This window comes from Manis pentadactyla, chromosome 1 (genome assembly GCF_030020395.1).
Source record: "Manis pentadactyla isolate mManPen7 chromosome 1, mManPen7.hap1, whole genome shotgun sequence".
NCBI classification, from domain to species: domain Eukaryota; kingdom Metazoa; phylum Chordata; class Mammalia; order Pholidota; family Manidae; genus Manis; species Manis pentadactyla.
In genome coordinates this window covers 94,150,689-94,176,463 of record NC_080019.1, presented here as the reverse complement: position 1 = coordinate 94,176,463, position 25,775 = coordinate 94,150,689, and the positions used below count along the sequence as shown (strand labels likewise).

Sequence of the window (25,775 nt, the reverse complement as noted above, 5' to 3'; positions counted from 1 at the left end):
TTACCGCAAACACACATGGAACACACTGTAGGATAATATAAATCCTCTGTGAACTGCTGCTCCCGTATGGCCCCCTGCCCAGCTGCCTTTACATCACATCCTTTGATGTGGTTTTTCTTCCATCTTCCTAAGCCAATTGGCTCTCAGCCTCCCCAAATCCAACCCAATGATGGAGAAATCATAAAGAAGAAGAAAAAAACCCTATCTATATACAGAGAGATAAAACTCTAAGTTCCTGAAACTCTTCATTACCCCATCCTCAAATTGGAATTGAACAAAAATTCCAAGTGCAAGCATCACTATTTTAATCACTTGTGAATTATCATGCTCTCCCTCTGACAAGCACAAGCAAAGCCACAATTAAAGCAATATTGCAATCTAAATTGAGAAGCACTGCTGAAAGAAGGGGGACTGTCAAGAGTAAACTTTACAGAAGCTTGCTGGGTAATCTTCAGATGAGAAACTAATGCAACATTTCTAAAAGTGACATCTTACAAAGAACGCTGTTACACAGCATGTTATTTGGTGAGTTCTATCTTCAAAATAAATGTGGGATCATTGGATGAAACAAAATTTAAAACATTTCTTTTCTGCGGGACTGCAGAGACTACACTAACATACTTTATGAATCTTCAAGAGGGAAATAAAGAAAATACCACTTCCAACATTTGTTTAGCTCATAATAATACCTTCCAGAAGGGTTTTCCTCTGAACACAGTCTGGGAAACACTATTTTAATATATGTGAATACATACATATATGAACATATGATATACATACACATATGTACACACACATACAAAGTGAGTGATGTTTTTCAGTTTGTCGCTCAGACAAGACTGGAAAGATGCCCATCACCCACTCCCTAGAATTTGAAAATCTGCATAACTATATTCCTTCATTAAACCAAATTCAATTTGGAGTCAATAAATTTGCTTCTTAAAAAATGAAGCTGCTGAATTATTATATATTCACAGTTATTAAATATATTGCAAGTGAATTCCCAAATACCCACCAGTTACAGCAGTGTTATCATTGAGTAATCAGAATTAATTATTACAGAGATGATGATAACAAGGCCAAAGAATTTATCCAAATTAAATGCTCTTCCATGAAGAAAGAACTGAAATTTCAGATCAATAATGATTAAATTTTCCCCTTGAATCACTGGGGGACATTCAGTTCTCCAAAGCACAATGATATGATGAATGGATGGATCTTTGCTATTACTAAGCAATACCTTTTTCAACTTTATTTTTGCCTTTTATTCAGCATACAAGTCCATATAATACAGATTTTTTATATGTAAACCTTTACACACTCACAAATTTTTAAGATATTTTAGCTAATCTTTACCCTTCTTTGTGCATTTTTCCAGAATTAAACTAACATGAGAATAGTTCCATTTTGTTGATGGGCAAGCCTCCCAACAGAATCAGAAACTTTTGAGAAATACCTGCCTATCGTATGTCAGCTGTTAGCCTCACATTCTCACAGAAAAGAGTTACACACATTTATGTGGGATACAAAAGATATTTAGTAAGAATATATTTATTAACTACAAATCTCATTCATATATTTACATACAAGTATTATTATTTAAATGGCATGAAAGATACTATAATGCTAAAAGAAAAAAGCTACCTACAGTTATAGACATCTGCTCTAAATACATATAAATATCTTTATTTAAAAAGATGATGTCTTAAAATAGAAATAGCAATTGTAGGTTATTTAATTTTTTCTGTATGACTTTTATAATCATGAAAAAATGATGAAGGTTATTTTTTTAAAAGAGCACTACCCCGTGCTACCTGATTCCACTGAGCCCAAATAACAGTATTCAAGACACAAGCTTATGGTGAAATTCCAGGATTTTCCTCTGGGTACAAAAGAAACCCAGTGAAAACGCTGTCATCCTCAGGGCTGACATACACCCCGTTCCAATCTTTTGAAACTTCCAGCCAGACTTGGTCCCCTGCACTTAACTTGAGGATGATGAGGAGAGAGGCCTGGTCGATTTCATGACCAGAGAGTGTTTCTCTGGACTTGAACTGCTTCTTGTTCCAGGCCACCAGGCTGATCCGAGCAGGCCGGCCCCTCACAGTGATGTGGTAAGAAAAAACATAGGCCCCAGGAATGCTGCAGTTAAATTTCCCGGTGACGGGGCTGTAACTCCCTTGATCGTTGTAGAGAACCTTGTCAAATTTGATCGGGAGGTTGGGAGGAGGGAAAGGCTTCGATAGAGCCGCGCTGAAAGCTGACTGTGCCGTTCTGGCTGCCTCCCCCTTGGAGCCTTTGAAGCCCCGAGAGCCCTTCTTCCCAATAGATCCTCGGACCCCTTTGCTCCCCGGCTCACCCTTCAGCCCCGCGGGTCCCTCAGGACCCGGAGGGCCTAACCCTCCCTTCTCTCCCTTAGCCCCGGGATGGCCTTGGGCCCCAGGCAGGCCCTCTGGGCCTCTGTTCCCCTCCGTTCCCAAATCCCCCTTGTTGCCTTTCTCTCCTTTCATGCCCTCCCCACCTTTCTCCCCTTTCCCCCCCTTCTCCCCAGAGTCCCCGCAGCAGCCGTTCTCCCCCACGTCCCCCTTCTCTCCCTTGGCCCCAGGCTCTCCGGTCAGGCCGGGGGAGCCTGCAGCCCCTCGGTCTCCTTTGTCTCCTTGGGTACCGTTTGCACACATGTCCCCCTTGGAGCCCTTCTGTCCTTTCACTCCCGCCAGGCCAGTGTTTCCTCGGTCACCCTTAGGACCAAGCCCACCTGAAATGGAAAATTAAAATCATGTTTAAGGATCACGTAGGCTATGAACAGTATGCTATTATCACAGAACTCACCAAACACAAACAAAACCTACTAACTGGGCCTGGAAACCTGGTTCTTGCCTCAGGAATGGCTGTACCCAGGAGACTCATACTGAGCCATTCATACTGTGCTGCTCTCTCACGAGAGGAAGAGTTAATGTTACTCAGAAGCAATGGCTCTATTTAGATCTCATGTATCTGGCCCTATTTTTTTTTAACTTTTAAGACAATAAAGAATATTAGAACCATAGTTGCCTATTGTATTCCATTGCATTTTGGCCCAACCCACATATTCTCCTAAGTCTCTGTATAGTCCATTCAAACTCAAAATCTTAGAAGCAAATAAACTGAAACCCAGAAAGATAAGGGATCTTTTTCCCAAGGACAGCTAGAGAGAGAAGCAGAGCTCACACACTATTACTGAGTCTCCAAATCCCTAGAACAATGATTGTTACACTTGGGCCAGTCAGTAAACAGAATTATTAAAAGAGTGATAGCAATTTATATTTCCATCTTATTTCCGTGATAATTTTAAATGCACACAGGAAGGAAATCAGGGGCTGTGCTGCACAGGCGATAGTGTACAAAGGAGAGAGCCTATACTCTACCTGGCTCTCCGGGCTTTCCTGGGTATCCTGAAACTCCGCTTGTTCCTTGGTCCCCACGGTCTCCCCTAAATCCTAAAATAATACCAAGAATAACTTTCCACTAACTGTATTAGTTATGATATAACTAACATCCATGTCACATTCCAGTGCTTCCTTTACTAAAATGTGTAAAGTTAAAAAAAAGCCAAAAAAGAACTTACTGAGCATCATTAGGAATACTTTGTTCCAACTGATGGTAATCCACTTGAAGGACATTTTGGGGCAGTGCCAATCTCTTCAAACAGAATCCAGCTTCTCCTTGGCATTCCCATACCTCTTCAAATCACTCACAAAACTCATGACATTCTGCCTTGTGTTATGTATGTATGTGTATTTTTCCTATTATGAATATTGAATGACAGTTAAAATGCCCTCTTCTTTAAATACCCCACAACGCCTGAGAAATAGTGTCCTGCAACATGTAAGCTGAAATACAGAGCACAACATTCTGCAGTTGGCTAAAACTAATCGTAACAAAAACGTATCCAGGAAAAAAAAATAGAATGTCAAGGAAAGGCCAGTTTTCATTTTGTTTGGAAAATTGTTCAATACTCTTCAAACAAATTTTAGAACTGTGAGAATTTGTATTTGAAAAGAATCTAAAGATCTAGGCTTTTAGATATTTGCCATATTACCAAAAAATGGATTTTTATATTGGGCCTGGGTAAAGGCCCATCCTGTTACAGTGCAGCCACACTAGATTTATTTTAATTGCAAATGACAATAGTAATAATAATAGCTCTTTACTTTGCACCAGGTAATGTTCCAAGCTCTTAACATGATTTTTAAAATTTAATCCAGCCTTTTTTATTTAATATGCATTTTTATTTACTGTTAATATAGCCTCTCATATAACAGGGAGGTTCATATAGCAGAGCACATTACATTAACTGGAACATTTTTCATTTACTAAAGTTGATAGCTTCTCTCTTCAAAAAAGAACAGATATTTTTGTCTCCACTTTTATTACAGAATAAACTGAGATATGGAAAGTTTAGAGATCTGTACTAACATAACTGCATGTAACACTGGCTCCATCAATTGGCCAACCATATTACTTATAATGTGTTTATTTCATTTTTGAAAAAGAAATCCTATCAAATCAAAAATTATGAGAAGAGACTCCCCCCAATTTCATAAGACCAACTAGAGAAATCCCACCATAAACTGTTCAACAGAATTTTCTAAGTAGTTAACTTCTCCATTATCATTCCACATAAAATTTAAAACTTGGAAATGCACCCATAGGCTATCAGAAAAATGTCTGTGTGCCTTTGGAGAGAAGCAAAGTCTGAATGGAAGTGAAGGACCAATTCTATTCTGTCTTTGTCAATACTTATATACCAACCTTCATTGAACAGTTATTCTGATTCTCAAGTTCATTTTAGAAGTTTAACTGCTTATATTGAATTTATTCAATCAGGTTGTGGTTAACTAGATGCAGTCATTCAGCTCATTTATTTTTTAACTTTCAGTCTCAACCAAGAGTCCAAGCTGAGTCTGGAAGTAAAAGGAAAGTAGAGTTACCACTTTACAAAGACTGGCTGAATGAATTTCTACTTTTGATCCTTCATCAAAGCATATTCTTAAGAACCTTATCTTATTATACTTCCCTGTTTTTCTTCTACTTCCAGAAGTATAGCTTCCAAAATGTATGAATTACTAGGAGAGTTCATCACTCATCTTTATTTCACAGGGTTTTCTGCTCACATAATTCAGCCACAAAAGGATTAAATGTTTCTAAGAATGAAAATCACATAACTGACAAGTGTGAAGTAGCTCTCTCTTACCTGAGCATCTTTTTTGAGTAATTACTCCACCCAATGTTCTGCCAGAAATGAGCTAGATAGTTCCTGAGCCATGTGGAGGGTGATGTATAGATGATATTAGGTCTTTTGACATGTGACACTGAGGCTAAATCATTTAACTTGATGGATAGATGGTGTTTGTACAGGCTGCAGTATTCACTGAGAAATTTCTAAATGTCCCAGTGAATCTGTAACCTTCTCCCAATGCCTGACCTTAAGCACTTAAGAACCAGGGATTGTCCAATTACCCAGGGTAGAATGCCCTCTTTGCTGATACATCTATGAGATTATAGAATTTCTGAGCTGGAAAAGGTCTATGAAAGCATACAAAACTACAAATTTTTTTTAATAGTAAATAGAGTATAAAGAAATACCTAGTCTATTCCCCTCACTTTCCAGATGAGGTAAATGAGTGGTCCAAGGTCACTGTTATAAGCTTGATTTCTTCTGTTTTAATTCAGTTCTCTTCCCACCATTGACACTGCCCCTGTGTTGAGGGTGAATGAAAGGATATGCTTCTCCTTAGCAGGTAGGCTATCCATCTAAATGGAATTTCTATGGGATTGCCTGCTCTAGTTATTCTATCTAGTGTGAAATTAGTTTGCATCATAAGAAAGAGCTCACATGGGAGTTTTAGGGAAGAGACAGTGCCCTGTGGCTCTCTGTCACTAGATCAGCCCAATAGCCAATGAAAGAAAGATGAATGAGAGCATGTGTGCGTGTGTGTGTGTGTGTGTGTGTGTGTGTGTGAGGGAGAGAGAGAGAGATGAAGGGACAACATTCCAGCAGTCCCTTGCCTCACAGAGCTGAGAGTCCATGAAAGACAAACACTGAGCAAATAAACCACACAAATAAATAGAAATTGCCTGCAACTATAGTCAGTGATGTAAGGAAAACAGGAGCATCCTATTGAATATTAGGGACAACATCCCTAAGAAAAAGGCATTAAGCTGAAACCTAATGAACAAATTAGGATTATTATATGTTACACAGATTTAAATTTTCTCAACTGGCTATTTATAAAGTTAAAGTTTTTATACCAAGTGTAACTCACAATATGCTTTACCAAGTATATGTGTGTGTGTATCTCTAAAAGTTATGTATATATAAATATGCTTTACCAACTTTTTACATTTTTTATAATTGATCCACATGCAAAAATCTGGTAGTTACTTAGCAAGTTGCTCTCCTGAAAAATGATGCAGAATGTAGAATATCTCTTGTGTTTTGTCATGAAATGAATATAATTACCTACCTTTCTCTCCTTTCTGGCCTTTTGGACCTTGGGGTCCAGTGACTCCCGGTGGCCCTGGGATCCCCATATCACCAGCTTCTCCCTTAAGACCTGGAAAGGAGATTTTAAAATCATGAGAAGAACTCACTTTTGAAATTCATTAATATTTTTAAAGGACAGTCATTTTATTGAGACCAATGACTGTCAGTATCCTAATAATAAAATCTGGGTGAATGTAACTTATTCACTATGTAAGAATTTGTTCTCCATGTAAGAACTTGTTCATTATGCTTCAGAAGATTGGAGACTGACGAAAATTAGGCTTGGGGTGGATTAATGATTGTGCATTGAACATTGACTCCCCTATACAGAATTTTATTGTTGTTAACAACCATTTGATCAATAAATATGAGAGATGCCCTCACAAAAAAAAAAAAAAAGTACACACTTCCAATTGTAAAATAAATAAGTAACCGGGATGTAATGTATAGCATAAGGAATATAGTCAAAATATTGTAACAACTTGGTATGGTGATACCTGGTACCTAGAATTATCATGTATATAAATAATGAATCACTGTGTTGTACACCTGAAACTAATGTAATACTGTGTGTCAGCTACCCTTCAATAAAAAATAATTATCTAAAAAAAATAAAAAATAAAAATAAATAAAATCTGGGTGAGAATAAAATATTACAGAGTTCTAAGGACAATATTTTTGTCAGACTTGCAATATTGTACTACCTGAATAGATAAATTGAGCCCATTAGTAGCTGTCACTGGATTCATGGCGACAATCAAATGATTCAGAGAAGCAATGCTAAATCAAAGAGCAAGAACAAAATGATTATCTGACTCTTAACCTCACGCGGACCACACTCTCACAGTGGAAGGAAAACCACCGTACACAGCACTTTTGGTTTTCTCATTCACTCACAACTGAGAGTCCATGAAAGATAACCATGGAGCAAGTCACCGCATAAAGAGACAGAAATTGCCTGTAACTGTAGTCAATGATGTAAAGAAAAATAAGAAGATATGACTGAATACTGTGGTAAAAGACCCTGATTTACAGGACTAGAGGAGACATCCCTAAGAATATGGCATTAAGCTAAGTAAGACCCAATGAACAAATTAGGATTTTCCAAGACAGAAAATATGTAGGTGAATATTTCAGGAAAAACAAGAGAGGAAAAGACCATGGCATTTTTAAGAAACTGAAGGAGGAGCACTACGGAGTGAGTGATTGAGACAAAGGAGGCTGAGAGGCAAGCAAGGGTCAGATGCTCAGACCTCACTCGTACCCTTGCTCATCCAGGCAGTCCAGGTCCCTTCCACTTACCTGGGCCACAGAGGGACACTAAACCTAGGATAGCTATCCTTCCTGCAAGCCATCCCTGTTCAGGCCATAGGAATCATTTCACAACCCCTGATTGGAATCATTTGTAGCCAGGTTCTTTGAAAGTTAACCATCTAAATAAGTACACTCAATGGACTGATAATATTTCATCTTCAGTATTATAATAAAGCTGATGGAATGGAGATAATTGTATCCAGAATTCCTCTTTGAAAGAACACTATTTGTTTGGAAGGAAACTTTAATAAATTGCTTACAATAGAGGATAAGGCCAAAGGCAAGCTCAAATAACCAAGCTGGTGGTTAAGCTCCTCTATCTAGAAAAGAAAGGAGAGCAGAGAGAAAAGGAATGGAGAAAGAATGTGCAGAGGAGGTGTAAGCAAGCAGGATGGCCAGTTACGGTTCCCTGTACTGTCTCTCCACTTCCTCATGACCTCCAAATGCGCACTGTGGTTATACTATTTGGGGAATGTTAAAGAGCAGTGCCCAGGCTAGCACAGGTAGCACAGAGCGGATGCATGCCCACAGCCCAGGGGAAGGGAGGCTATACCTTCACGTAGGTGAGCCGCCCATCCGGGTGGGATCAGTGTAAATACTGTGAAGTTGGCCATGTGGGAAGGTGTGCAAACCAAGTTTGACTTCTACACTCACAGGGTATAACCTCTAGAATTACCTTCAACTGTCTGAAATGAGATTAAATCATCTATTGAACTGTAGTATTTTAACATTTTATATAAAGATTATAAATAATACAGTGTTTAACAGGTTTTGGCACATAGTAGGTAGCTATTATAACTGGAATAATGGGAGAAATGAGATAAAATTGCATACGGAATTTTATCTTTGTTAGCTACTAGATATATCTGCATACATCAAAACATTTTCAGTTAGAAACTCTAAAATTAGGCTCATGACTTTATGTATGAGTCGATACGAATTATCTACTTAAAGTAGATAATGCAGATGTGATAGATGCAACGTGTTTTTGCGTGTATGTGTGTGTTCATGTAGTCAAGAACTGAAAGATAATGAAGAAAACTTCGAAAAGTTTGTCTGAGTAGGTCTATTTTCAGTTTTAAGTTTGTTTAATGTTGTTGTTATACTAGATTTCTAATTTTAAAAAAGCACTGTTTTCAAAATGCTGGTAAATCTAGAACAAATAGCTCTCTTTGAATCTCAAAAACAGGATCCTATCAGAGTACTTCACCAGATAGGAAAAGACTTCTACTACAGTTAACTGGAAAAATAAACTGCTTATTGAGCATTTATCTATTCCAGGTACCATACTGAATCCTTATATATATTATGCCTTTCTGTTCTCTTAAGGACCCCATGAGGTTGGTATTATTCTTATCCCTGTTTACCATTTCAGTAACTGGGACTTAGGTAGTGAAGTTTTCCCAAAGTAAGGCCATGATAGATGATATTCCCAGCTTGTAAGCATTATGCTCTATGGTGGAACCAGTCAGACTAAGACATATGAGGGCCCAGGCAGTCTAATAATTGGCATAAGTTCAAAATATTTGTCCTGTGTATTTCGAAGAGAAACTGAGCTCTGAGAACAAACCAGCTAAATCCACCACTGAGTAAAACAAAAGTCCTAATGTGACAGACCCAGACCTTTGCAGACAGTTGAGCAACCAGCTATGTTTACTTGACCATGCTTCTGGGGATTTTTAACACCCAGCAGGCTTGCTGGCCAGATATGATACTGAAGGAAATTCTGGTAAATATAATTTTCTCAGTCTCATCACATTTTCAATAGTGTTTTAGCAACCCTGAAATCTTGGTCCCAGACCACTTCTCAGCTCCTTTGCTCTTAATTCCAGCTATGCATAAATATTGGTCACATTATGTATGACCAGTTTCCTTTCCTACAATGGGATGAAATGAGTGAAAAGCTTAATGAGGATGTGTGAATCCTGACTTTATAACTTTAATTTCTTCAGGCAAGACACAACAAATATTTATATGTAATTTTTTTCAGGGAATACGGATTCTGAAATTGACATTCTGATCTCAGTTTTATCTTGAATTTTCTAGTATGTGGTATGTAAAAACTCAAATATATTACAATAAAACAAGAATATATTCACAATGTATAAATTAAAGACATCTGAAATTTTGAAATATGTAACATGACAATCAATGAAGAAAATTGCTGGGCAAGGACACATATTGCCTCAGAATTTCCATGAGGAACTAACTGAATGCTGGGCTTTGTTCTCCACCCCACAGGCATTCCATTTCTAATTCTAACACTAATAGCACTCCAAAAATCCATCAGTCAGCATACATTCTTACCAGACAACAGAATACAGTAGTCCCCCCTCATGAATGGGCATATACCTTCCATGACTATGGAAAGAACTGAACCCTATATATATTTTTTTTCTTATACATACATTCCTATGATAAAGTTAAATTTATAAATTAGGCATGGTAAGAGATTAACAATAACTAATAATAAAATAGAACAATTTTAGTAGTTAGTTGTAATAGTTATATGAATGTGGTCTCTCTCTCTCAAAATATTATTGTATTATAGTCACCCTTCCTGTGATGATGTGAGAGGATAAAATGCCAAACAATGAGATAAAATGAGATGAATACCGTAGGCATTCTGACATACCATTATGCTACTATTGACCTTCTGGTGTTATACCATATCAGAAGGAGGATCATCTGCTTCTGGATTGTGCTTGACCACAGGTAATTGAAATCACAGGAAGTGAACCGTGGGCAGAGGAGAACTACTGTATTCACTTACCCTTTTTACATCAGTCATTAATGAAAATATTGTACTGTTAGTAAACGTGTAACTTGAAGAACTACACACCAGCACTAAGGTTGGTAGATAGAGTCTCTCTCTAACCAACACTATCCAATAGAGCTTTCTACAATGACAGAAATGCTCTTTATTTGTGCTGCCCAATATGGTAGCCATTGGCCACAGGTGGCTATTGAGCCCTTGAAATGTGGCTAGTGTGACTGAGGAACTGAATTTTTTTTTTTAAGTGTAAAAGCCAATGATATTTTAGTAAATTCAGAGAGTTATACAACCATGATACCAAAATAATTCACACCTGCCTTTTGGCAGTCAACCCCCACTCCCACCCCAAGCCCCAACAACCACTCATCTATGTTATTCCTCTATAGACATGCCCTTTCTGGAAATTTCATATAAGCAGAATCATACAATTTTTGTGTCTGGCTTCTTATAGTAATTTTTTTAGTTTATCCATGTTGTAGCATGTATCAGTTCATTCTTGTTTTACTGCTGAACAGTATTGCACTGTATAGCTACACCACCTTTGTTTATCTATTCACCAGTTAGCAGACATTTGGATTGTTTCTAGTGTCTATTCTGAATCAGATTTCTATGAACATTCATTTCTTTTGGATGAAGATCTAGGAATGAATTGCTAGTGTGGTGAGTGGCTGCCACATGAGGCAACACAGCACCCATCTACATCTGTCACCATTTGCATGACAATGGGGAAACCCTTGGTGCAATCTCATCTCCGACCCACACTCACATCTAAGGAGGTACTGGTGAGATAAAGGCTTTGTGTATTCTCAGATACCTGGCTTTCCAGTCTCTCCAGGTTCTCCTTTTTGCCCTGGTACAAAAGAACAACAATCACAGCAATTCAAAAAGAAATCATCTGTGTCCAGAGTGAGGTTTTCGAAGGGGAAGGAAGTGGCAGCGTCAAAGTCAGAATCCACGGAGGAGGGCTCGGAGGCGGGTTCTGCTGCCTCAGCCGCTTCTGGGGAGAGAGTTCCTTCTTCCGGAGGTCGGCCACTGGGTGGCTTTAGACCCTTCAGCACCTCTTCTCTCTCAGATTTCTTCGTAAATTTAGCAGATGGTGTGGTCTTTGCTGTTGTGTCCACGCCAACAATAGCCAAAATAATTAAAATGGCACAAAGCCAAGAAAACATCCACATATTTGAGGCTGGAAGAAAGATATAATGGAGATACATATGCATATTACATGAGATCCAGATGAAAACACTAATTGGTACAAATATTTACTTAAGTGAGGGAAATACATACATATATATGAGTCATAAGAATGAACAGTATGTAAAATATTTAAAATTTTATGTGTTTTTATATAAATGTGTGCTTGAATCACAACAAAATATTTTATTTACTCAAAAAACTTATTATAAGGAACATTTTGCTTCAATTCTCCTTTCTGGTTGTTTTTCTAGTGTTACATGTTCTAAAATTTTGTTCTCAGTCATTCAAGTTATCTTGCCAAAGAGCAAACATGATCTATAATAAACGCAACATGACTTAATAGCTCATACACCCTGTGGAAAACAAATATGTATAATTTCCTGACTGACCTCACTCAGATTTATAGGAATCAAATACATTTGTATTAGAGGGAGATGAAAAATATTGAGCTGAACGGTTTATTCCAGCAAACTCAATTATTTCAAGAAAAAATACTGGTCAAAGAGTCTTTAAATCTACTAGGGATAATGGTCCTGTTGTGAAAGCAATTTTTAGAATCTACTATAATAAATGGAGAGACAGAATAAAAAAATCATGTATTTAAATATATGCTATGTCCTTAGATTCTTCACATGTCATTTAACTCTCCAATTCTTTGCTTTATAATTTGAGTTTTTCTGAAAACTCACATTTATCCTTGTATTATTTCAATGGGGCAGATAGTGGTTATTCTTATTAAGGCTTTTATCAATGCTCAGAGTGATAAGATACGTAGTTCCCAATGAAATGAAATCTTGATAGTTCATAGTGTTTCATTTTCCAGCTACTCCCAGCAGTCCACTGGCTATTAACAGATAGCCAGGGTTAGAAATGTACTTTTTTTATTGTGAAAGGAAAGAGAAAATAGGATAAACAGTGAGAGAGTAAAATGAATGGAAATAAAGATAGTAATGACACCTACTTATGTGGAGCCCCTACTGTGTGTGGGTGCTGTACACTCATTTAGCCCTTTCAGTTCTCAAAACAGCTCTGCCAAGTAGATGACATATTATCATTCACCATCACAGATGAAGAAACAGGCATCAAGAGGTTATTGCCTTGCTCAAGATCACGCAACCACAAAGTTATGAATTCAGCACTTAAATCCAGGTCTGTTCAGTTTCAAGCCTCTCCCACAAACCATGTGATATTTATATAAAGTTGAGATTATAAGGCATTATATAAAGCATTAGTATATCATAAGGCATTATATAAAGCATTATTGTATAATTACATAAGGCATTATATAATATTATATAAGGCATTATTATAAGGAGGAGCTTAAAGAACAATAAATCCAAGGGTAGGATCAATGGAAGAACTATGGAGGAGACAGATATAAATTAGAGCAAATGAGAAGGGACAAAGATAGGATGCTGCATTTCCAAATCAGATAAAAATCCAAAAATGTTAACTTTTCTCCAAGTTGCCTTTGCTACCATATTCATCCATTCAACCAATATTTACTGAATATTGACAGTGTCACAAGCATGGGGAAATTATATGTGGTGACACTGAAAATAAGCCATGTTCCCTGTCCTCAAGTTGTTTACAAGCTAGTAGGAAAGATGAGACACAACAAAAGCAAAGAAGAAAATGTGAAGGGCAGATGATCACACTGCATATCTCCAAATACAGACCCCATGTCCCCACTTCTCCCACCCCTGAGAGAATGAACTCATAAAATATGGTTACCATTCATCAGTCAGCTAAATCCAGCCACAGCAAAACTAGACAATAGAAAATTCTGTTCAGATATAAAGTAATTCAACTTTAGTTCATACAATTGCATTCAATGATATATATATATATTTCTTATATATATATGTATAATGAAATCCTACTCATCCTTAAAAAGAATGAAATATATATTTTGTATATATGTATAATGGAATACTACACAGCCTTAAAAAAGAATGAAATCTTGCAACAACATGGATGGACCTAAAAGGTATTATGCTAAGTGAAATAAGTCAGAGAAAGACAAGTATCATATGATTTCACTTATATGTGGAACCTAAAAAATAAAACAAATGAATAAACAAAACAGAAATAGACTCATAAACACAGAGAACAAACTGGTAGTTGCCATAGGGGAGGGGGTAGGGGAATGGGAAAAACAGTAGAAGGAGATAAAGAGGTATAAACTTCCAGTCATAAAATAGTAAGTCACAGGAATGAAAGATACAGGGTAGGAGATAGAGTCAGTAATATGTAGTAACTTTGTATGGTGATAAATGGTAACTACACTTATCATAGTAGCATTTTTATAGTGTATATAATTGTCAAAACACTATGTTATACATTTGAAACCACTATCATATGATATATCAACTATATTTCAATTAAAAAGAGAGAGAGAGAGAAAGAGCTGTTGGGACAGCAAGGGGAGGAGAACTGACATTGAGAACATGACAGGCATTGTCCAGACACTATATTATTGTTCTTGCAATTACATCACACATGAACCATGCAAGATAAGCTTTACTATGCCCCTATAATGGATTATAAAACTGAGGCACAGAGAGGTTCAGTAGCTTGCCCAAGATTACAGTGTTAGTAAGCAGTGGAGCTAAGATTCAGATCTAGGTCCATTTGCCTCGAAAGTCACCACATGCACTTCCCACTGTGCCATGCTGCCTGGGGATTGAACAGTGGTCAGAAATGCTGCAAAAAGAACTGAGTTGGACCCTTCATGGAGTTCTATTCTAGGCTCTTGAGTGGAAGAAAGTGATTTCTCATAGACAAGAACCAGAAAGTTAATGGGAGACATGAGACAAGAAGTTTGTCTCTGATTGTGGAACACATTAGGGTGGAGCAAACAAAGTTACAGATGGGAACACAGCACATCCAACAAGGGAGCAAAGGGCTACAGAAAAGAATGAACAGAGAACCAATACAAGGAAGGTGCTCCATGTTTGGGGATATGAATTGTCCTCAGGTATGTTTTCCCTGCATTGTGGCTTCCTGCTTCCCAATTTAAATACAGATGTTAAAGAATAATGTAGTCAGTACTTTAAGACTATGTTGAGGCTCCCCAAGAATTTGGAGATGAGGAAAACATGAAGCCCTTTGAAAAACAGTGTAGCAAGAACTGGCAGAAATCTGACTGACAGTACACGTATATGATTTCTTTTTTAATTGGATTTTTCATGTTTGTATAAAAACATAAAAACCTAGCCAAACAAAACTTCAACAATGAGTCAAGCAAGTAAGAGCTTCTGACCACATTTTAAGTCACTGAAGCAAAAAAACATAACTCAAATGCTAACTCTGAAGTTTAATGAAGGTATATATCTTACTGGAGGGGTTAGAAGTAAGGATCTAAAAGGAGGTTGAGATACACAGTCAACCTAAACACAGTAAGCCCTTTTACTCATCCGGAAGGTTGCCTGGGCTGTTTCAGGAGCAGAAAGTTAGTTCTCTTTTGTTTTGTGCTCCCAGTGCCTGGTATATTATGTATCCCATAAATATTTGCTGAAGTGAAATGAAGATAAATGAAGTAGATTGCATTATTGTCTCCAATTGTCCACCCCTCCCTGTAGTCACACTCTCTGACATATGGATTTTACACCATCTCCCATAAAAGAAATGAGGTCTATATTCCAATCCTTTGACTTTGAGTTCAGTAATGTTAACTGTGGCCAATAGAATGAGGTGGAAGTTTCAGGATGCCTTTTCCAAGCTGGGTGTTAAAAGCCCTTTTGTATCTGCACTTGTTCTCTTGCACTTTGGCCACTGCCATGAGAAGGATATGTACAGCCGGGCTTGCAGGTCACAGAAGGAGGACACATGGAGCAGGGCTGCCCGAGGTAAGATGCCCTTGACAGCATGCAGTCTCAATGACAGTGCCCGCTGATGCACAGACATGAGCATGAGCCCAGGTGAGACCAACCAATCCCTAAGACATGTTCTAAACTATCTATTGCTGTGCGACAAAGTACCTCAAACCTTACCATTTCATCATAGCTCACAATTTCATGTGTCAGGAATTTGGGCCTGGATCAGTTAGGTGACTCTTTTGTTCCATGAGGCATCAACCAAGGCCACTCAGCAGTAATCAGCTGGCACATAGGTTCGTCCGGAGGGGCTTCACTACAAGCCTCGTGCCTTGATAGAAATGGAAAGAAGCTGGTCTCATCAACCACATAGTCTCTCTAAGCATGCCAGTCTCAAGATAGTCAAATTTCTCCAATCACACCTCAGGAATCCCAAAGACAGTGTTCCAAGAACACAGAAGCTGCCAGGCTACTTAGGCTGTATCTGAGAACTGGCATAGCAGCACTTTCATTGAGTTTGATTAGTCGCAGCAGTCACAGAGACCAGCCAGACTCAGAGGGAAGGGCCACAGGCTCCACTCGTCAATGATAGGAGTATCAGTATCCTCTGGCCATCTTGAATCCATCACAGACATTCAAACTGTAATTTGTAAGCCACAGAGTATTGGCAGGGTTAGGCAGCCAAAACTAACTGATAGCAAATATTCCAGCCACCAGCCTCCTATCACTTATTTGCTACCATAGAGATAAAATTGACTAACCTATGTCCTCCTCACCCTCATCAATCATCCCCCATAGTCCTGGAAATTACACCCACTGAAAGTTGTTAAGCAGAACCTGGGCCATCCCTTGTAGAGATGCTAAAAGAGCTTCAACCTTGAATGTCCCTCCTGATCTTGAGTCTATGATGTGGTTTTATAAATGTAGAGACCTCATCAATATATGAAAATTAGCTCATACCATAAAATTTCATTCTAAATATGAGATACTACATTTCTTCTAACGATGCACTCTTCTCTCTCATTAAGATACTGTCCATGCCATGCTTGGGAAGACATTCTTTGAAGATTTGTTAGTTCTTTTCCCAATAAAAGTGAGTTATTTACATTAACTTAATATCATACATTTATAAGATGACTGGGAAGTTTTATGTTGAGGCCAGAACCATGGATTATAGAGAAACTTAACAACTGACTAGCAGGTAGTGTAGTACAAGGACTAAAAGCCATTGGCTTTGTAGATAGTCAGTCTTGAGTACAAGGGTCAGATCTTCTACTTACTAGGTTACTGTACTTCTCAGTCTTGTTCCTTATTTCTAAAATGGAGGTAATAATGGAGTAGCTTCATCTTGTATGGTTGTGAAACTTAATGAGATAATGCATGAAAGCTCTTGACATAGTGCCCTTAATAACTGTTGGCCATTAATTTCATGAGGATTAGATCTGATGAAATTAACTAGCCAGGAATAGCATTTTAAAGCAATGTTGAGTATTTCCTGCTCTAGTATTATGCCACATTGACATCTGGCAACATGTCCACCCCCTCTTTTGCTCTCCCCTATATCTCAGGGGCTCAGAGCCTGAAAACTACTCTTCTCAGAATCTCTTGCCATCCGAGTTCCGATTTAGTTTCCACCAGTGATGGACATTTACCTGGGATGTGGAAGACAGGAAGAAAGCAGAAGCTATTATTCTGCTGGCAGCAGCTAATGAACACATGGGCTGTGGCAGATTCGAAGTTCTGCAGTGTCCTCTGGCACACCAACACCATTTTCTGCCTTGGTTTTTTATGCGCCTATGACCATTGGCAGCAGTATCCTGCAGTTCCTACCCTGGGCATCAGTAACAAAGTCCTGATTATCTGAAAGCTAGAGGCAAACCTGACAGCTACTGGCAGCGCTCCCTGCCCATGCTCCTTCTCCCTTCAGTGACTGCGTAAGCACTTAATTACCTGTATTAAATCCCTTTCTGCCTGACACACCTACCATGGTCCCAGTTATATTCTTGTTATATCCTGTTATATTCTTCTTCTCCATATACTTTTACCTCCACTTCTCTTATAAACTCCCAGCCTATCTGCCTCATCCTGTCTTATATCTAATTCACATTCTCTTTTTCCTTAACCCAATCACTCTTCATCCATCCACATCTTGATCTATTAAAAACTAATTTGATTCAATTACATTCCAAAAAAGTTTATCAAAAGCTCATCCCACAAAGTTTAGAGCCTGCAAGTTTATAATCCACACCAGTGTTGTATATCAGTTGCATTTTTGAATGCTGAGTCTAATATAAATGTAAAGACTTTTGAAATAATTTTAGGTACATGTGTGTGTGTGTGGACATGTTGTTGGGCTTTAACAGTGATTACCTTTTTGACCTTATGTAGAACATTTTTCCCCTGTGATCCTTGTATAGCTATATAAAATTACAAGATGAACTTTTATATAGATAGTATTCCTTTCTTATGTGAATAGTAACTTTTAATTTCTCACAATATTTTATTATGACCAATATTCCATGTTGTGTTCCTTCTTATAGCCAATTTCACATCATTCATTCTTTCTTCTACTCAGTCAACAAATATTTTTAAAAACCTATTCTGTGTCACATATAGTATTAATGCAGGAATTATAGAATAAAATATCTGCTGTCATAGGCCTTATATTCCAGTGGTAACAAATATCAGATTGTAAAAAAATCAGTATTTCAGACTGTAGTAAGTGCTATGGAGGGAATAAACAGGGGTATTTGATAAAGACTGATAAGGAAAGGTTGTTTCAGGCAAGTGGCTAGAGAAAACCTGAGAAAGTAGCACTTGAACTGATAAGAAGGCCTGAGGAAAGAGCAGTGGTGAGTCCGAAGCAGCCAGTCTTGAGAAGGAGAAAAGCATCCCAGGAAGCAGGAACTGGATGTACCTTTGCACAAGGAAGGAAGGCCAGGAGGACCTCAGTGGGTGGAGTGAGAGGGAAAGAGACTGGCCTGGCCACCCAGGACACACTCTTGAGGGCCCTGTAGCCCCTCAGAAGGGTTTGAGATTTACTCCACAAGCTGTAAGCTGCTGACCATGAAAGCAGGGGACAGACCCCGACTGTTGTGTAAAGAATGGTTGCAGGTGGGACAAAACAATAAACAGTAAAAGTAAGTCAGAGCTGTTACAGTCCAGGCAATAAGAGATGAGAGTAAACCATATATGGTCAATTAATACATGATAAAGGAGCCATGGACATACAATGGGGAAATGACAGCCTCTTCAACAGCTGTTGTTGGCAAAACTGGACAGTTACATGTAAGAGAATGAAACAGGATCACTGTCTAACCTCATACACAAAAGTAAACTCGAAATGGATTAAAGACTTGAATGTAAGTCATGAAACCATAAAACTCTTAGAAGACAACATAGGCAAACATCTCCTGAATATAAGCATGAGCAACTTCTTCCTGAACCCATCTCCTCAAGAAAGGGAAATAAAAGCAAAAACGAACTCATGGGGCTACATCAAACAAAAAAGTTTTTGTACGGCAAAGGACATCATCAACAGAACAAAAAGGCATCCTACAGTATGGGAGAATATATTTGTAAATGACATATCCGACAAGGGGTTAACATCCATAATATATAAAGAACTTACACACCTCAACACCCAAAAAGCAAATAACCCGATTAACAAATGGGCAGAGGATATGAACAGACACTTCTACAAAGAAGAAATTCAGATGGGCAACAGACACCTGAAAAGATGCTCCACATCACTAATCATTAGGGAAATGCAAATTAAAACCACACAATGAGATATCACCTCACACCACTAAGGATGCCCAGCATCGAAAAGACTAAGAACAACAAATGCTGGTGAGGATGTGGAGAAAGGGGAACCCTCCTACACTGCTGGTGGGAATGTAAGCTAGTTCAACCATTGTGGAAAGCAATATGGAGGTTCCTCAAAAAACTAAAAATAGAAATACCATTTGACCTGGAAATCCCACTCCTTGGAATTTACCCAAAGAATACAACTTCTCAGACTCAAAAAGTCATATGCACCCCTATGTTTATCATAGCACTATTTACAATAGCCAAGATATGGAAGCAACCCAAGTCTCCATCAGTAGATGAATGAATAAGTAAGAGGTGGTACATATACACAATGGAATACTATTCGGCCATAAGAAGAAACAAATCCTACCATTTGCAACCACATGGATGGAGCTGGAGGATATTATGCTCAGTCAAATAAGCCAGGCGGAGAAAGACAAATGCCAAATGATTTCCCTCATTTGTGGAGAATAACAACGAAGCAAAACTGAAGGAACAAAACAGCAGCAGATTCACAGACTCCAAGAAGGGACTAGCAGTTACCAAAGGGGAGGGGTGTGGGAGGACGGGTTGGAGGGGGAGGATGAAGGGGATTGAGGGGTATTATGTTTAGTACAAATGGTGTGAGGGATCATGGGGAAGACTGTAGCACAGAGAAGGCAAATAGTGAATCTGTGGCATTTTACTACACTGATGGACAGTGACTGCAATGGGGTATGGGTGGGGACTTGATAATATGGGTGAATATAGTAACCACATTGTTTTTCATGTGAAACCTTCATAAGAGTGTATATCAATCATACCTTAATAAAAAAATTTTTTAAAAAGAGATGAGGGTAGCTTACAACAGTTTTTACAGTTTTAAACATTATTTCACAAATTAAAAGAATAACCCACTTTGGAAAATAATCATTACTTATTTAATTTCTACCCAAAAAGTGCATCTTCAACTTAGTTAAATTAGAATTTAACTTTGTATTTCAGCTCTAGGAGATTTCTTAGAATTGTGGTTTTAATATATATCATCAATATATATCATTATGAGAAAATAAGGATAAGAAGAAAACAAAGTAGGAGTCTATGTGTGGGAAAATTCATGAAGAATATGATTAATAATTATTTTCCTTTAGAAATACAGAGTGAGGTTTAGTTACTGGTCAAGTTTTTAGTTTACATACACAATGACTCAGAAATATTTTGCATTAGGCAGCACAACATAGACAAAGAAACATTTGTGTAGAAATGGTGCTTGTTAAACCTGTTTCCCTAAGACGAAAGTAACTGATTCCTTTTTTCTCTGGGTGGATTTTAGGAATAAAGTGAGATCTGAGCCCCAACTTCTGATATAACAGCTTGAGTGAGATGAACCAGATTGGTCCAATGGGCTTTCCCTTCATATATTATAATTTCTTCTGTATTGAGTTATGGAAAAAAAAGAGGAAGTATTGTAAGAGGACTGAGCTCCAGCCAAGAAATGGGATGATTTCAGGGCTTGTTCCAAAGATATTGGCAGCCTCCTGTGACCTTTCCATGTAAACCATGAAATAAAAGTGGAATTGAGAGTTCCAAGCAGCAGCCAAGGGGATCATTCACATCGTATCCATTTCAGGCTACCTTAGGAAGCAGCTCCCACAAGAGCACGTCACATAAGGATGTTAGGAAAGGAAAACGGGGAGGCACAGCTGCTGCCACTACTTCTTTCTCCTTCCTTGAGAGCTACATCCTTCAAACAATCCTTTTTCCTTTTCAAGGTGCCTGGTGTTGAGCTCTCACTGCTACACAGCCACAAGTGTACGTTAGGGAGTGTTTCTGATAGCCTATTTTCTCCTGCCCCAATTCTTTCACAAACGCAGACCGCCTTCTAGATCTCGGATTTTGAGTTCATTTACAACTATGCCATCAAAGAGAAGGTGGAAAAATTTAGTAACTACAGAATCCTATTTCCCATTTTATTATAAACAATGAGCTTGGACAGGAAGAGCCCACAATAAACCTCTGTCTAATTCCAAAGTACTAAGACTTTTCCCCCAACAAATTCTGGCTAATCATAGCACTCAAGAATTAAATATTGTTAAATTTTATCTCCTGATCTGGGGCCTGTTCCAAGACTGTCAAGTCAGGTCATGGCAAGCTCTGTTTGTGGCAATGGCTGTAGAAGGCCCTTCAGAAGTCAGACTCTCCTAAGAAGAGTTGAGAATCCCAGAATTACAGATATCACTGATAAGCACTGGGTTTGGAATCAGCCCAAAGAACAAAAAGGAGTTTGTCCCTGAAAAGCTACCAAGAGGTTAATGCTTCATGTGAAAGCCAGCAGTCACTTCCTCTTTCAGGACACCCTTGCTATTTAATACCCCAAAAGACCAAGGACAAAGAATGGCATTGTATAAGCACTGTAACTCAAACAATTAGCCAGGTAATGGTCTGTGGGATTCATTATAGCAGAATGTCAATTAAAACGCTTGGAAGGAGATTATGCAAAGCCCTTAGATTTCAAATCTCATAAGCAACCCAGCAAGACTAAATTATAGTAAATGTCATATTACTACAGTAGGTATTACATAAATGAAAATAAAGTTTCTTTTCTAATATGGACTCTTACTTAATATCTCTTAAATCCTAGAAATTGAAAAAAAGCAGCCAAGTGTCTACTCTTGATTCAACAATAAAGGAAATGGGATAAAAGATGTCATGTTTGAACTGAGTATGTTCTTTCCTACCTTTATCCTAATTAAATAATACTTTGTATATCTCTAGTTAGTTGTTTTTTAAATATTAAAAAGTATGTTTCATTTTGGATTTCTGCCAATGGTCTTAAGGAAGAAGAATAGAAGAGGAATGGAAAAGATGTGAATTTCAGAAGGAAAATTGTTTCTTAGACAGGTCTTTAGATGAGATTTCTCCTGTTTAATGACTTGACTGACTTCATTCTCACAGAAGCATAACATTTCCTTTTTCTTCTTTTAGTGTAGATATGTTATTAGAAAAATTGACTTCTTCAAAAAATAATGAATGACAGAGTTCTCCATGAAATTTCAAAAATGCAAATAGTACTTAGCATCCAAGTAGATGGCAGTAATGATATGCCCTAAACACTGGTAGAAAGAACATAATATATAATAATTAGTTTCTGTCCTAAAAACCCTCATCAAGTTTAAGCCAGTGGTTAATTTTTATTCATGAATTATAAATCCTTTACAGAAGGGAGAGAAAATTAAAGGACCAATAGATCTAGAAATGTAATGTTCCATTAATTCTATCATAGGAAGCTAAATGCATGTTAAATTTTTATTATTATTCATAATTGTTCTGTAAAATACCACAGGTATAACATATTTTTACAAGAAAATATCTTTCTCCTTACCAGGTAATTGCTATGATAGAAAACATTTTTGATGCAATATCTACATCATCTTAACTGAAAATATATGACACTATTATAATCTAAATAAAACCTGATTTTTAAGATCCTCATTTCACACCATCTCTGAAAGTGTATTAATTTTTTCATGGAACCAAAAATATATAATTCTACCCCAGTAATGTCAATATGTTATAATCTCCCATAACAGAATGTATTTATTCTCTTTATCTCACAGATATTCACAAACTTGGTGACTTCAAAATTAAGAATGATTCTATACTCCATACTACCGTCCACATTTCAAAAATCAATTAAAAAATAGATTTAATACCATAGAGGAAAGCCTGCCTTCTATCAATTGCATGTTTTTATCATTTCTATTCATATTCTTATTTACGTAAGGTAAATTATATCAACAGGACTTTTTAAAGCCTGGGATCTTATTGGAAAAAGCCTGATGGAAGATAAAATAATGTTTGTAATTATCACCTACCTTATGGATATTTCCTTATTAGAAATCCCTCTCCTGAATGGCACCCTGGAACATTCAATCTCATTTACTATTAGACAGGGGTCTGTTTTATTTCCTTCAAGATTCGCCCCTACCCAATGAGAGGTGAGGGCCTTTGATGAGGGAGTGACTTTTTCTAACTCTGAAGAAAGGTTCTGAAATCTGAGGAAAGGCAAGTGCCTTGGGAATGCTGAAGGCTTAACTCTTCACTGGCCTGGCCTTGTCTGCCATTCCCCTTGGTTTACAGGATTATCTTTAATCCTATTATTTTAAGGTCATGGCACCATAATGTCAAACAACTCTCCTGTTTAGTAAACACTATAGTTTTCTGAGGGATCTCCACTGGAATCTGCTATTTGGGCAGAACTTGGATATTCGGAGGCTCCCTTTGTTGGTGAGCCCTCATTGCAGGGGAACCACCACTTGGGTGGCACTTCTGCACAAACTCGTTCCCCCCACCCTCCCCATTACTGCATGAGCCTGCCATCCACTGAGAATTGACCATGATTTGTAGATTCTTGGCCAGGTTCATATCTAAGAGGATATCTTTGTCATCTTATTTGGGACTACAATAAGATGTTTCCAAGAACTTAGAAATTACAAAAGCACTATTGGCCTCTTGGTAGATCATTCAGCAAGCAAGCAAGCAAGCAAGCATTCATGACAAACTGCCAAGTGGCAGATCCTGTTGCAGATGCTGGGCATAGAGCAAGAGAAAGATTGACAGACCCAACTTCCATAGAGTTTATCTCCTAATGGGAGAGACAACCAAAAATTAAAGCTCAAAGATGTAAACAATAAATATCAAATACTAATAAGCTAATAAGCATTATGCACAAACTAAACTACAGTGAAACAATGGAGAATGATTGAGTAGCATATTTAAATTGGGTGTTCAGAAGGCCTTTCTAACAAGCTGACATTTAAGCTGCTGTAATCTGAATGACAAAGAAAATACCAAAGAGGAGGAAATCAGAGGATACCAAGAGCATCCCACGTGCAGATATGGAGATGGTAATAAGCATTATTAGACTGTAAGAGCAACAAAATGGGTCAGAATAGAGACAAAAAGAAAACCAAATTAAATCCCAGACCAGCAAATTGTAATGATTGAATATATTAACATATCTAAGACAGGACCTATAGAATTCAACTGATCAACCATCAACACACAGAAAAAGGAGTTAGTGAGGCACAGAATTAGAATCTGTCCAGACTCTCCCGAGGAGCCTCAGCCAATGGGACTTACATATTATAGTCCCATTTTAAGTTGATCCCTATTATGAGCTGGATGCAGCTGATTCACTTAACCAGAAGCCATGAAATATTTGATTAATGTAAATGCTCTCATTCTGATTACACACCACACAAATATTAAACTCGTAGTTTTAATGTTTCTGGGGTTCTGATCACTGCTGAACACTGATAATGCAAGTTTAATCAAGCCCCTACTTAGAGTATCTCAGCCCAGCCCTAGCTGGCCTTTCTTTACAGCCACCACCTCCTGATGCTGAGGATGTCTATGCCTGTGGCTACAGCATCTTCAACTAAAATGCCTGATAAGTTCAACGGGGCATGATGAAGAAAGCTGCTACCCTGGAACAAGCAATCAAGTGCACTGAAGCCTGTCTCTGAGTTTACCATACTGAAACCCTTGGCAAGCACATATCAGTTTCTTCAGCTATAAAATGAAGGAGTTGGGTGAAGTCTTTTTTCACAGATTTTTAATTACACAAGTAATATATAAATATATTTTCCCTGTAAATGCATACAACATTACAGGGAACAATACCTCACATATGAATCCTTCCAAGCCTTAAAGCATATATAGTATATGTCTACATGCATGTATCTATCCATAAAAAGTAGTATTGTTCATCTTTATATTTAATGGTTCCACATTGTACACCTTGCTCTGTAACTTGCTTTCACTAAGCAACACATCTTAGAGATTTTTCCACATCAGAACATACAGCTCTCCCTTAATCTCTTTAATTGTTGTATAACATTCCATTATATGAATACACTATACTTTTGTTCACTATTCATCAGTTGGGGACTATTCAGAGTTTTCCCAATTTTTGACCTCTACAAAATGTTGCAGTAAGTATCCTTATACATTCATTATGGACACATAAAAGAGAATTTCTCTAAAATAGCTCCAGGAAGGGGAAGTACCAAATGATAGCATCCGAGTCTAGGCTCAAGCTCTAGTCTATAGAGCACCTAAATCATAGGAGTGTTTATTTAAAATAAAGGAATACATAAGAAGAAAGAAGAAGGCAGTGTTCTTGCTCCCACCTCAGACCATACATCAGACCGTCTGAGCCAGAATCCGTGGCTGTGGGGGTGAGGAGCTATATTTTATACAAATCTTTTGGGTGGCTTTCACAGTAGAGTTGAAGAACTACCAGACTAGGTAGCTCTAAGGTGCTGTCTTTAAAAATGTACTAAAATGTCCA

The 25,775-nt window shown here is 37.8% G+C and overlaps 1 protein-coding gene across 1 annotated transcript in view; it reads right to left on the bottom strand.

Moving 5' to 3' along the window:
• Window positions 1-1,560: 1,560 nt before the first annotated feature.
• OTOL1 (otolin 1) overlaps window positions 1,561-25,775 on the bottom strand; it is a 43,986-nt gene continuing 19,771 nt past the window's right edge. The window contains exons 2-5 of the mRNA XM_036906135.2: window positions 11,431-11,799; window positions 6,507-6,596; window positions 3,405-3,476; window positions 1,561-2,755 (exon numbers count right to left, since the gene is read on the bottom strand). Coding sequence (XP_036762030.2) covers window positions 1,857-2,755; window positions 3,405-3,476; window positions 6,507-6,596; window positions 11,431-11,791 — 1,422 coding nt within the window. The 5' untranslated portion in view covers window positions 11,792-11,799 and the 3' untranslated portion in view covers window positions 1,561-1,856. The remainder of the gene's footprint in view (window positions 2,756-3,404; window positions 3,477-6,506; window positions 6,597-11,430; window positions 11,800-25,775) is intronic.